At 35.3% G+C, this 14,529-nt stretch overlaps 1 protein-coding gene and 1 long non-coding RNA gene across 2 annotated transcripts; both read right to left on the bottom strand.

Moving 5' to 3' along the window:
• Nucleotides 1-1,020: 1,020 nt before the first annotated feature.
• On the bottom strand, nucleotides 1,021-4,504 carry LOC133532840 (uncharacterized). Its single transcript, XM_061871694.1, has 3 exons — nucleotides 3,898-4,504; nucleotides 1,819-3,098; nucleotides 1,021-1,035 (listed from the first exon to the last, which is right to left on the bottom strand). Exons 2-3 carry the CDS (start codon nucleotides 2,836-2,838, stop codon nucleotides 1,021-1,023), a joined length of 1,035 nt encoding a protein of 344 aa, XP_061727678.1. The 5' UTR covers nucleotides 2,839-3,098; nucleotides 3,898-4,504.
• An 823-nt stretch (nucleotides 4,505-5,327) lies between these two features.
• Nucleotides 5,328-10,231, bottom strand: LOC133532381 (uncharacterized). The gene is made up of 2 exons (XR_009801689.1): nucleotides 8,511-10,231; nucleotides 5,328-8,101 (listed from the first exon to the last, which is right to left on the bottom strand). It is a non-coding gene; the product is annotated as an uncharacterized LOC133532381 (long non-coding RNA).
• Nucleotides 10,232-14,529: the final 4,298 nt, after the last annotated feature.

Here is a 14,529-nt window from a genome sequence, read left to right as displayed (position 1 = left end):
TGGGGCTGATAGTTTTTATGTTTTAAATACATGTTTAGACTAAGAAATCAATGTATAGGCTTCCGCACGATCGCCAATGGTAGCGGTCCGGTACGCCAATCAATAACAGCTTTTAGAACGACTAAATTATGTAAGGTTTTATGAAGCGTTTTAAAGAAGAGAAAAACTATATCCTTCCCTTTTACAAGCCATAATACTAGCACAGCGAAAAGACTGTAAGATTCTCTCTGACTATGCAAGAATGATAAAAGATCCTAGACAAACTACATATTCCATGTTATCCTAATATCCCACATACATATAACGCATGGTCATCCTAATTAGAAAGAGATGCAACGGCCCACTTTGACTTCTCATGTGGACACACTTTTTGGTCAATGAACACTGTCCGGATTATTTTCTTTCTAGGTCCGTGGCAGTCAAAGAGCATATAATCACTACGTGCTGGAGTGAATGCTCAGATTTTGAATTCATAGATATTCAAAATCTGACATTCCATATTTAAAATTAAAAGTCAAGCTCGAGTCGATTGCCAATCAAACCTCTTTACACTAACAATTTTTATTAGCTCTTAAACATGGCAAATGAAAAAGCGCGGGAAACGTGAAACGCGGCGGTTTAGTTTTTTGTTTCTCGTACATTATTTTTATTGTAATATCAGGAAATCGGTAATTTGTATATAATTTTTCACATATTTTGTATATATTCTTTTATTTGTATATATAATTAGTGGATTTCTTCATAGTTGGTAAGTTTTTTCGTGTAAATTTTCTATGGGGGACGACGATCCTCCTGATCCTGGAGGTGGAAACCTCCAGGTCGGATGTAATGTGACCGTTGATTCGGCAATGGATACTGACACTTCTGTGGGTAGCAGGAGTGAACTTAAAAGAAATAAAGTACAAAAAAGATGCAAAAATTGCAATAAAAAAAGAAGGAAAAATAATGGCGGGGAATATTCGTGCGATTGCCAGGAAAACATACAAAACTCCCAAGCTCTTTCGAGTTCTAGCACGCAGCCTACCATAATCCCCTCTGACAATTTAAATACAAATATAAACAATAGCGCTATTAGCACCAAGGTTGGTAGGAACTTATTTTCAAATTCAGATGTTGCACCCTTTATGGTTCACGTCCAACTCAAACAGACTGACGCAAGCTCATCTCTGCACCCGGTATCTTTTGGGAAATTCCTCGTCAAAAAGGCCTTCAGAAACATTATTAACGGAAGTGTTAAGCGCATTGGCAGAACTCGCATAGCAATGTCATTCTCAAATTATTTAGATGCAAATTTATTTGTAACTGACCCATGTCTCGAGTTAGAGAATCTTACTGCATACATACCGTCTTTTTCTGTGACCCGTATGGGTTTGGTTCGCGGCATTCCTGCACAGTGGTCGGATGAAGAAATTTTGTCAAACATTTCCGTGCCCATTGGGTGCGGAAATGTTCTTAAAGTGCGGCGCTTAAACCATAGAGTTACGGTTAGGGTTGCCACCTTTTTGCGCCCCAAATAAAGTATTTCTCGTCTGACGGTACAAAAATAAAAAGTACACGGCATAAAAATAAAGTATTTTATTGTATTTTTTTAAATACATATTTTTTGTTCGATTTTGCACTGGCTAACAGTTTCTTATCAGCTTGAAATATGTTTATAGCTTCTAAGCATGGCCTGCACAAATTTAAATAAACTAGTAGTTCATTTCTGATAAGCTTAATGGAAGCTTTGTTTCTGTCATCCCGCCATTTCGCATTCATTACGGAAAACACCCTTTCTGTAAATGCTGAGGTGGCGGGAACTGACAGTAAACGTGATACCACTTTAAATATATTGGGAAACACTGTTTCCTGAGAAAAGATGGATTCCCATTTTTTGGCCGTGCAAAAATCCTTAAAACTACTGTTGTAAATTTTTTCCCTCACATCATTTAGAAGGTTTACTTCTGTATAAAGGCAATCCATATCTAATTTTGATTGCATATTCAACATTTCAACTATTTTAAAAATCTGTTGAAAGGATAATGCCGAATTTAAGTCAAAGTGACTTATGATGGCTAACCAGTTGTCATTATCAAAGTTAAACCATGTTTCTAGATAACTTACAGCTTTGTATATAAATAAATCAAAGTTTTTACAGATTTTATTTTTCTGTCCAGGTGAAGATTGTTCCAGTGATTCTATTTTCTGCATTGTCATAAATCCATAAAATTTATCCTCTTTTCTTTTCAGTAAATCTTTTTTTATATTTGTCATTATATTGAAAACATCTAAGACTGTAATAGAATCACCCTCCAGGCTCTTAATAGTTTTACTGAATACATTTAATATATGGCTGCAAAAATTTAAATACACTTCTATTAAATCTTCACTACTATTCAATAATAATAAATTTTGTATTATCATTGGGCAATCTTCACCTAGACTTACAAAATAATTTCTTATCGCTGTCCAGTTTATCAAAACTGTGTCCACACAAGGTAAAAGTGAAAGCCAGCGTGTTCCCACATGTCGTTTCAATTCATGAAAATTACCATCAACTGCTTCAACAATTTTTTTTAATTCTTCTCTCCTTACTGCTGAATGTGCAAAGTGACTGTAAATTTTTAAAATCACGTTTTCAACATCATAAGAAAGGAAGTCCATGGCACGCTTCACACAATTGTGAATAATATGTGCATGGCAGTTGCCTTTTAACACATCCGGGACCTCATCTCTAATATTTGTAAATAGAGAGTGTCGAGCACCAAAGTTTGCATTTGTATTATCAGCACTAAATCCACAAACATTTTCAAAAGTCAAACTAAGATTTTCCAATGACTCCTTTACTGCATTAAACATGCCATCTGCACTTTCATTACTATTTTCATAGAAATCAAGCAACTTTGTTTGAAGACCATTTTTTGCAGAGAAATATTACACAACAAGAGGAAACAGCTTAATATTTTTTTTGTTAGATGCATCTGTTTGAAGGCTGAAGTATTGGTCTTAATTTTTTAAATCATCTATAACACCCTGAAGAGAATATGGCCCCAACACCTCAGTTACTAAAGCCTCCATTTTGGTTCGGCCTAGTCGAATGCTGGTTGCTGTGCTGGAATCTACATAGATAATTTTATTTAATTTCACTAAACAGTCCATACTGTTATATGAAAGATTGTGCTTTATGGCATGATATGTTAAGGTAAGCTCAGCAGCTGTAACATTCTCTGTGTTATTGTTAAGACATGCAGTTGCAGAAGTAGATGGAGTTGCAAGATATTTATTTAAAATCCCTGATGTTTTTTTAATATTCATTTTAATTTTGTGTTGCTTTGAATCTTGGTTTTGTTTTATCTGAAAATTAAAATAACAAACCTTGTTACCTCCACCTCCTATCCACTTTATTCTATCACCAATACTAGTTAGTACATTACACACACACAAACACACACAAATCAGGTCACAAACATATAAACAACACAAAAACACACATACAATGCAATTTATACAATACAGACAGTATAATAAAGTTATTAATTTTTTGGTAAGGAAATTTTAATATTATTTATTTATTTAGACTAATAATAGTTTGATCAAAACCAATAACGATATCAAAACTGTACCTATATGCTACAAAAACCAAAGATGAAAGGTTGTTTACAATGCATTGAAATCTGTACTGAACAAATGAATTAAACTGACTAATTTGGTTGATTTGATACATAAAGTGGAATACTTTTTTACTGTTAAGTTAAGGCAATCAATGTAGCCAGTTGTTTTGTTGGTACTTGGCTTTGAAGTCATCTCGTTTATTATAAAAAGCAAGCAATAGGTTTTATTAGTTCAAAGCAATCTAGTTGAAGGTAATAGAATATGCTGTGATGTGATGTGATGTGATATAAATAAAATAATGCTCACTCGTCCTAAGCCACCTGATGCAATTGTGAACACAACGCCACATACGGTGCATTTTCCATTGAACTCATTGTTTGGATCGCCTTTCATCCATGGAAAATCAGCTTCCCAAGTAGTTTTATATTTCTGTATGCGTTTTTGCACTTTACGTTTTTTAGGCGTATTGTAGTTGTAGCTGTTCACACTAGGACTTGCCACCGAATCTTCGTCACTCAAGTCTCTTTCCATTTTAATTTAAAGAAACTTCGACTGCTTCACACGATTCAAAGAAAACTAACAATTCAACGCAAAACTTTTATACTTAGCATTTACCCGCCGAGTTAAACCGCCAACGAAAACTTTATTGACAGCTGTCAATGTCAACCGTTGACTTGTCAAGTTCGAAGCGTATGATTAAGGTTGCGTTCAGGAACATTGTCAAATGTATTTTCCTGGTGAATATAGATATGAAATTTCCAATATTTGCATGTTTCGCTTAAAAAAATATAATTAATGAATAAAGGTCGTAAATAAAGTATTTTGGCGTACTTTTAGTGCTTCGTAAAATATAAAGTACACAAAGCTAAAATAGAGTACAATACTTTTTATAAAAGTACGGGTGGCAACCCTAGTTACGGTTAATGGTTCTGTTTCGTGGCAACCCTCTGAAACAGTTGTTTTAACTTTTGATGGCCAAGTCTTACCAAAACGGGTATTTTCGTGCTACAACTCACTGACTGTTGAATTGTATATTTTCCCCACAATTCAGTGTTATAATTGCACTAAATTCGGACACACCAAAACTAATTGCAGATCAAAACCAAAGTGTTTTAAGTGTGGTCAAATGCACTCCGGTCATACCTGTTCAGTGGAGGAAGAAGATGCCATTTGCTGCTTATGCAATGGTTTTCATTTCGCCACGAACAGGGCTTGCCCGGAGCATAAGAGACAGAAGGATATTAAAATAACTATGGCCAATAATTGTATTTCCTACGGTGAAGCTGTCAAACTACATCCTGCAGTTTCTAAATCATTCGCCGATGTCCTTCTGACACAACCACAACCACAGTTACAGTCCCAGCCAAATTTACATCACAGAGTCCATAATTCAGCCCCGAGCACAACCATGCAGTCCCATAGTTACAAAAAAACAACTTTTTTGAAGCCACGTCCAGTAAGAAAGACCATGACAGGGTATGATGTAGCAGCTCATAATGCACTAGTTAATGAGTATACCATTCCATCTCCTCCAAATGGCTGTGCACTACAGCAAGATTCTCGCAAAGAGAATACATCAGTAGCTGACGAAATTCAAGCCCTAATTAATCATTTATCTCAGCCCAATGTAAAACTACCGTCCCACGTTGCCCCCATGCTTGATGTACTTGTTACAACTATTAAAAATAATGGCCACAATTATTCAGTGGAATTGCAGAAGTATAATAAATAAAAAGCAAGATCTAATACATTTATTAAACAAATTTCAACCTTTTGTTTTTGCCCTCTCTGAGACATGGCTAAAGCCTGGAGCTCTTCTTAGAGCTACTGGATATTCATGCCTCAGAGAGGACCGTCCTGGCGGATGGGGCGGTGTAGCTCTACTCGTCAGGAATTCCATTTCATTTTCACCTTATAATCTTCCATCCCATAGCGATGATTTTTCAATTGTTGCTGCCATTGTAAATAACATCTGTATCATTTCTGTATATATACCTCATCCATCATCATCCATTTTTGATGAGCTTGAACAAATAATTTCTTCTCTCCCTAGGCCCGTGTTAATTTTAGGAGACTTTAACTCGCATCACCAGTTTTGGGGTAGTTCATCATCTAATTATAATGGAGATCGTCTCATACATATCTTAGACGAACACAACCTTTGTGTTTTAAACACTGGCTCTCCAACCCGCCGAACAGCGCCAACAGAGTCAATTAGCGCTATTGATTTATCTATTTGTTCGGTCGATCTTGCATCCTCTCTCTCTTGGCATACCTTAGATTCAACATATGGGAGTGATCACTACCCTATTATTATTACATTTCCATCTTCCATTCCTCCATCTCCAAAACCAAAATTTTCCCTGTAAAAAACAGTGTATCAGGTAAAATACCTTCTCCTCCTTGGTGGGATGATGATTGTTCTCAAGCAATCAGAAACCGCAAGGAGGCAGAGAGAAGTTATCGTCATTCGATGACAAATGAAAATTTCGAGATATATATACAAGTTGCTCGTGAGACTAAAAAATTACTGCGCAAAAAAAAGTTCGAAGGCTGGAGACGATTTTGTTCATCTCTTAGTCCTAACGTGAAACCATCCATAGTATGGAATAATATTAAAAGATTCAGACATGCTTTCAATGAGCCATCTAGACAGACACTTCCTCCTAACCTTGCTAATCAGTTCATGGACAAATTAGCACCAGCATCAGTCCCCGAAGAACATGTTTTCCACCCTGCTGCCTTTTCATTTGACTCTTCCTATTATACTGTATTTAATGGGCCTTTTAAAATAGAAGAGTTAAAAGGTATACTAAGTAGTTTAAGAGATACTTCACCTGGGGATGATGGAGTCCCATATTCCTTTTTAGCAAATGCTAGTGATGGTATTCTCTCTTATTATCTGAATATAATAAATTTTGTCATCCAATCTGGTACAGTCCCGGATTCTTGGAGATCTCAAATAGTTATTCCTATATTAAAACCCAACAAACAAGCAACAGATGTTTCTTCTTATCGTCCAATTGCCCTTTCTTCAGTATTTGTTAAAGTAGCAGAACATTTGATTAAAAACAGATTAGAATATTTTGTAGAAAAAAACCAATTACTTTCTCATAGTCAGTTTGGATTCCGAAAAGGTAGATCTACCTATGATAGTTTGGGTATATTAGTTGCAGAAATTAGATTAGCATTTTCTAGAAATGAGTCTGTAGTAGCTGCTTTTCTTGATATAAGTGCCGCTTATGATAATGTTTTAGTCTCAGTATTACAAGCAAAACTTCATAGATTAGCTGTACCAATAATGTTAAGCAATTTCATAATAAATCTTTTATCAGAAAGGTCCATTAGCCTTCTTATAGATGACAACAATAGGATTTCCCGTTTAGTTTGGAGAGGTCTTCCACAAGGTTCCGTATTAAGTCCATTGCTATATAATATCTACACATCCGATTTAGAGTCATCCTTAAATGGCACTGTCAGAATTTTGCAATATGCTGATGATTTATTATTATATTCACCAAACCTTTCTATTGAACAGGCCAGTAGATCCATTACTTGTTCTTTGGGTTTATTGAAGTTATGGTTAGATTCAAATGGTCTGGAACTCTCAGTTCCTAAAAGTGTTGTAGTTTTGTTTACTAGAAAACTGTTTCCTCCTCCAATCAATGTGCAATTTAATAACTGCTCCATTCCCATTAAAGATAAAACCAAGTTCCTAGGTGTTATTTTAGATAATAAATTAACAGGTCTTCCACATTGTGATTACATAGTTTCTAAATGTGAAAAAAATATTAATATCCTTAGGTGTGTTTCAGGAGTTTGGTGGGGTTCGCATCCTCTTTGCATAAAATTAATGTATAATGCCTTGATAAGAAGTATTCTAGATTATGGAACATTTTTGTTAGAGCCAGGATTTGTAGCAGGCTTCCAAAAATTAGATCGTATTCAATCAAAAGCCCTGAGAATGATATGCGGTGCCATGAATTCAAGCCCTATCAATGCTATGCAAGTTGAGTGTGCTGAGCCTCCACTCCATTTACGACGCCAATATCTTTGTGATAGGTTTATTTTCCGCTGCTCCCAATTTTCTAATCATCAACTCTGGGTTATCTTGTCTAACCTCCTGCTTCAAATAACTACTTCTAACTACTGGAAGCACAAGAGTCCTCCATGTTTGATTAAAAGTTTTCAAAAACTTAAATCTATTTCAGCTCCCACTGTTAGCTCTTCAACACTTCCCATTTTCCAGTATGAATATGAATCTGTAATACTTGATCCTCCAGTTCTCCTTAATATCGGCATTTCTAAGAATGATGTTGAACAAAATCAACAATTCCTGGGATTCATTGGAACAGATGGCCTAGCTGCTGATCATATATACACAGATGCTTCTAAGATGTCTGACAATGGGTGTGTTGGCATTGGTGTACTTCACACCCAGTCTAATATTTACCAAAAAATAAAGTTGCCTCCAGAGTCCTCTGTGTACAGTGGCGAGTGCTTTGGAATTCTGAAAGCAATAGAATTCATCATTATAATGCATCTTAAAAAAACTATTATTTTCTCAGATTCTCTAAGTTCACTTCAGGCAATAGCTAAATTTCCTTTCAAATCTAAATCTAATAACCCAATTATTTATCAAATCCGTAGCCAACTGTTAAAATGTCGTCTTAAAGGGTATTCGGTTTCCATTGCCTGGATCCCTGGACACAGAGGGATTAAAGGCAATGAAAGGGTGGATGACTTGGCTCGAGATGCCATTAGTTCTGGGGACATGTTTCCGTTTAGGAATGTTGCTGAAGACCTGTTGGCACTGCCTAAATTATATCTAAGAATGGAATGGACAAAATTATGGGCATCTGGTGCGGGTGCCGCTGCGTTACATTATCGTAGCATACAAACAACAATTCCTGCCAAACCTTGGTTTGCTAAAATCTCTTTGCCAAAGCCTGCAACTAGTATGTTGATTCGTATGAGATTGGGCCATGTATGTACACCGGAACACCTGAAACTACAAAATCGTGTGGCCAGTTCTGCATGTATTTGTGGAACTGATCCCGCTGATCTTAATCATATCTTTTTTTCTGGTAATTGTAACCTATATGACCGTTCTATATTATTAAGACAGCTGTCAGATTTAAAAGTTCCGTTTCCCACATCTATTACAACACTCCTGTATATTAATGATTCATCTCCATATATATTTAAATCATTGTATTCTTTTATTTCACGTCACAACATTAAACTTTAAATTATTTGAATTATTAACCTTTTCCTGATCCTTTTCCAAAATTCCGTCCTACCCGTTTTAATGTAATCCTTAATTCCGTTTCCCCGTTTTACTCGTCTGGCTGAATGCGCCAGGAGCGCGAAGCCATTAAAAAAAAAAAAAAAAAAAAAAAACATGGCAAATTGAAGTTGACATAAAAATGAACGCTTGTGTGCCGAATATTCGGTAGGTGTGTAGGTTAGAACTGGTGTAGCTTTATTTGAAGCGCATTGTAATATGCCTACTTGAGTAATAAACGTTCTTTATCTTATCCTTATCTTAAAATAGCTATGCTAGTGATACAATACATTTAAATTATTTTTCATTGAGACCTGTAAGATAATGTGTCGTTCGCTTCAAAAATAAGCACTACAGTAGGGCTAAGATGGTCGGCTCTTTATCATTTGGCACCATACTTGTCCCGTTCTAATGAGTATGTAAGTGCGAAAGTGACGGGCATAGTGACAAGTGATAAAAATGGAACCATGATGCCGCCGGTAACATAATGCTAAGTATGCCGTACTTATACACTGTCTATTTTATCTTGAGTTACCTCTGGTTGATTTTCTTGACTGAAAAGCGACTGGCTAAATATAATTTCGCACATAGAGGAGAGTAAAGTTTTGAAACAATAAAACTGCTGAAATATTGCAAAGTTATTTATTAAGAATAATGTTACAAAGTCAGTATGTGCATAAAATTGGTTGTTATAAATACATTTTATTAATTTGTGGTAAATCAATACAAAGAAATGAAATAACAAAATATTGAAATATCATAAAATCATAGTGGTACAATATGTATAGAGATGAAATGGTTGAGCCGGCAGATGACCGAACGAGATGGAACTCTTATGGAACAGTTGGAGTAGCAGAGAAAGCGCTATGATTGTTTGTCATTGTCACAGTTTCATTTTTTTTATTCCCCACCGTAAATTTTAGTATGGCATCATTTTGTTATTAATTATTATAATGTAACTGACAGTGTATGATTAATACCAATAAAAATTCTATCTATCTATCTATAGTGGGCAACAAATAACCCGACCAAATTACGTTGGTTGTTTTTGATATGCTGTCACTTGTCAGGAATTTAAAAATGTGTTTTTAATTTGGCGCATTGCGTATGTTCTTTCTAATAAACCTAACTAAAACTCACTGGACTATGTCACTGGCAGTGAAATATATATATTAGTTCACATATCTTAAGATAGTAGATAGGTAGTTCTTTCATATACATATAATCGACTATGATACTTAAATTAGGTACTTCGTTAAATGTTAAGTTTTGGATTTTAAATTTTTTTACCCGTGTGATTTCATTTATATGAGCATACGTTACCCTATTGGATAAGGTTTATAAATAGTTCATATTTTAATTATTCTGCAGTTGTGGATTCGTTTATGTTTCCTTACAGCACTCAAGTCTCGGAATTGCTTTTTACATAATTCACATTGATATGGTTTTTCGCCAGTGTGGGATCGTTTGTGAATTGTTAAATGACCCGTTTGTTTAAATTTTTTTTCACATACTTCACATTGATAAGGTTTTTCGCCGGTGTGAACTCGTTTATGTATGATTAATTGACTTAATCGTCTAAACTTTTTTTTACATAATTGACATTGATGAGGTTTTTCATCACTGTGAATCCGTTTATGTTTCTTTACAGAACTCAAGTCTCGAAATTGCTTTTTACGTAATTCACATTGATATGGTTTTTCATCAGTATGTATTAGTTTATGTCTATTTAATTTACTGACGTCACTAAATTGTTTTTTACATAAGTTGCACTGATATGGCTTTTCTCCGGTGTGGATTATTTTATGTTTCTTCACAGTACTCAAGTCATGAAATTGTTTCTTACATATTTCGCATGGAAACAATTGCCTGTTTTCATTGTGGATTTGTCTGTGTGCATATAAATTACTTGACTTATTGAACTGTTTTCCACACGTTTTACAAAAGTATGGCTTTTCACCAGTATGTACTTTATAATGTTGGTGTAAAGAAGCTAATTGTGTAAACGACATTTTACATATTTCACATGTATATGGCTTTTCTCCCGTGTGTATGACTTTATGGTTTTGTAAATGAGTTATCCGTTTAAATGTTCTTTTACATATTTCGCAGAAATATGGTCGTTTGCTGGTGATTCTGCTGCGTTCATGTATATCGGAACCTTTTCGCTGATGCAGCTTTTTGTGCTCCATTAAATTATTTGTCTCGTGTTGAAGAGTATCAGTGTGTTTCTGTCGCGGTGAATCACGCTCAGTGAGGATTTGCGCGCTCGTGGTCTCGCCGGGCACGTGGTGTGATGTGACGTCGCAGCGCACAAGCCGCACGGAGCAGACCCGCGTGAGCTGTGCTCCACCGCGATCCAAAGCCAGTGGACAGCCATCTGCGTCACCGAGTGCCCAATCTGTGGAAATTTTATCATATGTTGTAAATACTATTGAATTGGAATTGTGATTCACGGGAACGTATTAGTTAGTACCAAGCCACAAATACCCAGTTCGGGGAAACAGGAAAGCTAGTCGAGCGCAAATTGAAAATAGGCGTAATCTAGAAATGTCAACTTTTATATTTCTGCTTTTACAATGCACGACAACATTTTAACATCAGGCTGCCTAGCCAAGGTGAAAATCATTTGTAAAAAACGAAATGAAACCATAAGATAATTGTAAATAATAGCGTTTTCAGGTAACGATTGTCATCTTGCCTAGACCCCAAGTTGTAGTTAGTAACTTACCACGCACCACGAGGCCGACGTCGGGGCGGTGCGGGCGCTCCGGCCCCAGCACGAGCTCGTCCTTCACCACGTGGTCGGCGTACAGCTCGGCCAGCGCAGCCTCGCTCGTGTCTGCCCTGTCGGCGTACACTGGCTCCTCCTTCACACTTTGCATCTCTTTATCTCTTACTTCCTTTTCAACGAGACCTTTAAAATTAAACTGTATGTAGTAAATAAGTACTAATGAGATAGAGATTCAGATTCAGACTAGGTTCCGTACCTTTATATAATACAAAAAAAACGAGCAAAAGGCCGTATGTTTATTGCTTTTTTATAACGTTTTGATATAAAAATAAGTTAAAAAACCTCAGTAATGGTTCCACCGATATACGTAAAATTATTTTCGCAGAGATTATCTATTAATATTTTTGAAAGAAGCTTTTCACTATGTTTTGACACCCAAATCAATGAAAGGAGGTTCAATATTTTTGAGCTTTGAGCGATTATTTTAAAAAGTATTCAATAAATCACAGAACGTCTTAGCGTGAGAGTCAGAATGGCGGGTGTACCTAAATAAAATCAAATGAAAAGCATACCATATTTTTGTACCTAATTTGTACTATTTAGTACCTCGTTTAAAAAAAATTGTACCTCACGGTACGTAAAGTTATGATCAAAAAACAGGTCACCTGCCATCCTGACAGTCAGAATGGCGGGTGTACTTTATTACGCTATGTTCCCGTGGTTATTGATAAATTCTATAAAAGCCAAATTTTTGTACCTTTTATGTACCTTCATATTCAATTATAATATGAGTCATTTTATTTGTGCTTTCCAAGTTTTACTCATTTTATATTTTACTTGCTATTACAATTTTGCAGGCGTTATAATTTTTCAAGTTATCGATTTAATTTTTAAGAAAAAACGCTAAGGTACAATTATTTTTATTACGCCAGGATTTAGTACCTTTAATGTTTAATCTGTTAAGTTCAAATAACTCAGAAAATCATGTCTTAAAAATGATTTTTCTTAGGAAGATTTCTTTGAATTAGCGCCTAGCCTTTTTTAACGCTAAGGTACAATTATTTTTATTATGCCAGGATTTAGTACCTTTAATGTTTAATCTATTAAGTTCTAATAGCTCAGAAAATCATGTCTTAAAAATGATTTTTCTTAGGAAGATTTCTTTGAATTGGCGCCTAGCCTTTTTTAAGACATGATTTACTGAGTTATTTGAACTTAACAGATTAAACATTAAAGGTACTAAATCCTGGCGTAATAAAAATAATTGTACCTTAGCGTTTTTTCTTAAAAATGAAATCGATAATTTGAAAAATTATAACGCCTGCAAAATTGTAATAGCAAGCAAAATATGAAATGAGTAAAACTTGGAAACCAAAAATAAAATGACTCGTATTATAATTGAATATGAAGGTACATAAAAGGTACAAAAATTTGGCTTTTATAGAATTTATCAATAACCACGGGAACATAGCGTAATAAAGTAGGTACACCCGCCATTCTGACTGTCAGGATGGCGGGTGACCTGTTTTTTGGTGATAACTTTAAGTACCGTGAGGTACAAATTGTTTTAAAGGAGGTACTAAATAGTACAAATTAGGTACAAAAATATGGTATGGTTTTCATTTAATTTTATTTAGGTACACCCGCCATTCTGACTCTCACGTCTTAGCGACTTCAATGTTTTATTAAAAAAGAAAAGTATTATTATTCTGAGCTCACTGTGTCCCACTGCTGGGCAAAGGCCTCCCCCCTCTTTTTATTGCTGCAAAACGAAAAAAAATCGACGATTTGACATATGTTAATTTTATATACATATGTTAATATTATTTGACATATGTTAATATTAGAATTATGTGTGGGCATGTGGAGTGTCCCCTCTACAAATACGTTTCATATTTCCTACAAACATGTCGCATAAAGTTTCCTCGTGGTATTTTCCATTAACGAAAACCGACTGGTAAATATCGAATGATATTCCGAAAGACTGTTTATAACTTCCGACCTTCGAAAATTGCGGGCAGCTTCCACTTTTACACCAATTAAGACCTAATTAGAGTGACTGAGATTATAGTCGATAGAAATTTAAGCGCTTTACAGCTAGGCACTCTATTACGTATGTAGTATGGAGCTACGAGTCACTAGTACTGGTTTAAAGTTAGTTTCAGTTTTGAATTAATGTATTAGGACAATAACAATATACATAATGGATATACATATACAGATGATTACTATAACTAGCTTATATCTAAAATAGGCCCTTGAGGCATTGTACCAAGGATGCTGGCGGCATTTCCTCGTTGTATCGCAATACTGATACGTTGTGCGAGGAAGCCGCCAGCTCTTCGGTCACCAGTTACGTCAACCAGACGTTTCTCGATTTCTCCAAAAAACTTGTGCGCGCTGGGACCCCATGGACCTAGAGTTTCAACGCCATGTTGTTGTTGTTGTTGTTGTTGTTGTTTCATGTATTAGGTAGTCTGGATTATTGTAAACTGTCATTAAAGAACAGCTACACAATGGTACAGCTATGAACTTAGCTTAAATAATGTAAGAATTAAAACAACTATCATGAAAACCGGCTTATTTACTTCCTGGCAGAAATACTGATAACCTACTTTACTCGTACAAGCATTTATTTAACTTGCCCTGTTAGTCTTAGTATGTGCGTGGGTCAAATCTTGGAAGCTGAATTTGACCTATTTCCAGATATAGCTGAAAATTTACATACAAAAGTCAAGTGACAATGCAATATTATGGTACCATCGAGCTGATCTGATGATGGAGACGGAAGGTGGCCAGAGGAAAAGTACAGACAGCGAAAAAATCTGGGTCCGAAACTGTAATTTTTGTAAAAAAAATATTTAGAAAATTATTGATTAAATTTATTCTAGTAACTATAAATACATTGCTATTATAT

The sequence above is a fragment of the Cydia pomonella genome, chromosome 27 (genome assembly GCF_033807575.1).
Source record: "Cydia pomonella isolate Wapato2018A chromosome 27, ilCydPomo1, whole genome shotgun sequence".
In the NCBI taxonomy this organism is placed as follows: Eukaryota; Metazoa; Arthropoda; class Insecta; order Lepidoptera; family Tortricidae; genus Cydia; species Cydia pomonella.
Note: the sequence above shows the minus strand (reverse complement) of the source record. Positions and strands in the feature narration are given on the sequence as shown.

Bases quoted from the DNA above. Each gene is read 5' to 3' on its own strand.
- LOC133532840 (XM_061871694.1), bottom strand. From the start codon at position 2,838: ATGTTTAATGCAGTAAAGGAGTCATTGGAAAATCTTAGTTTGACTTTT.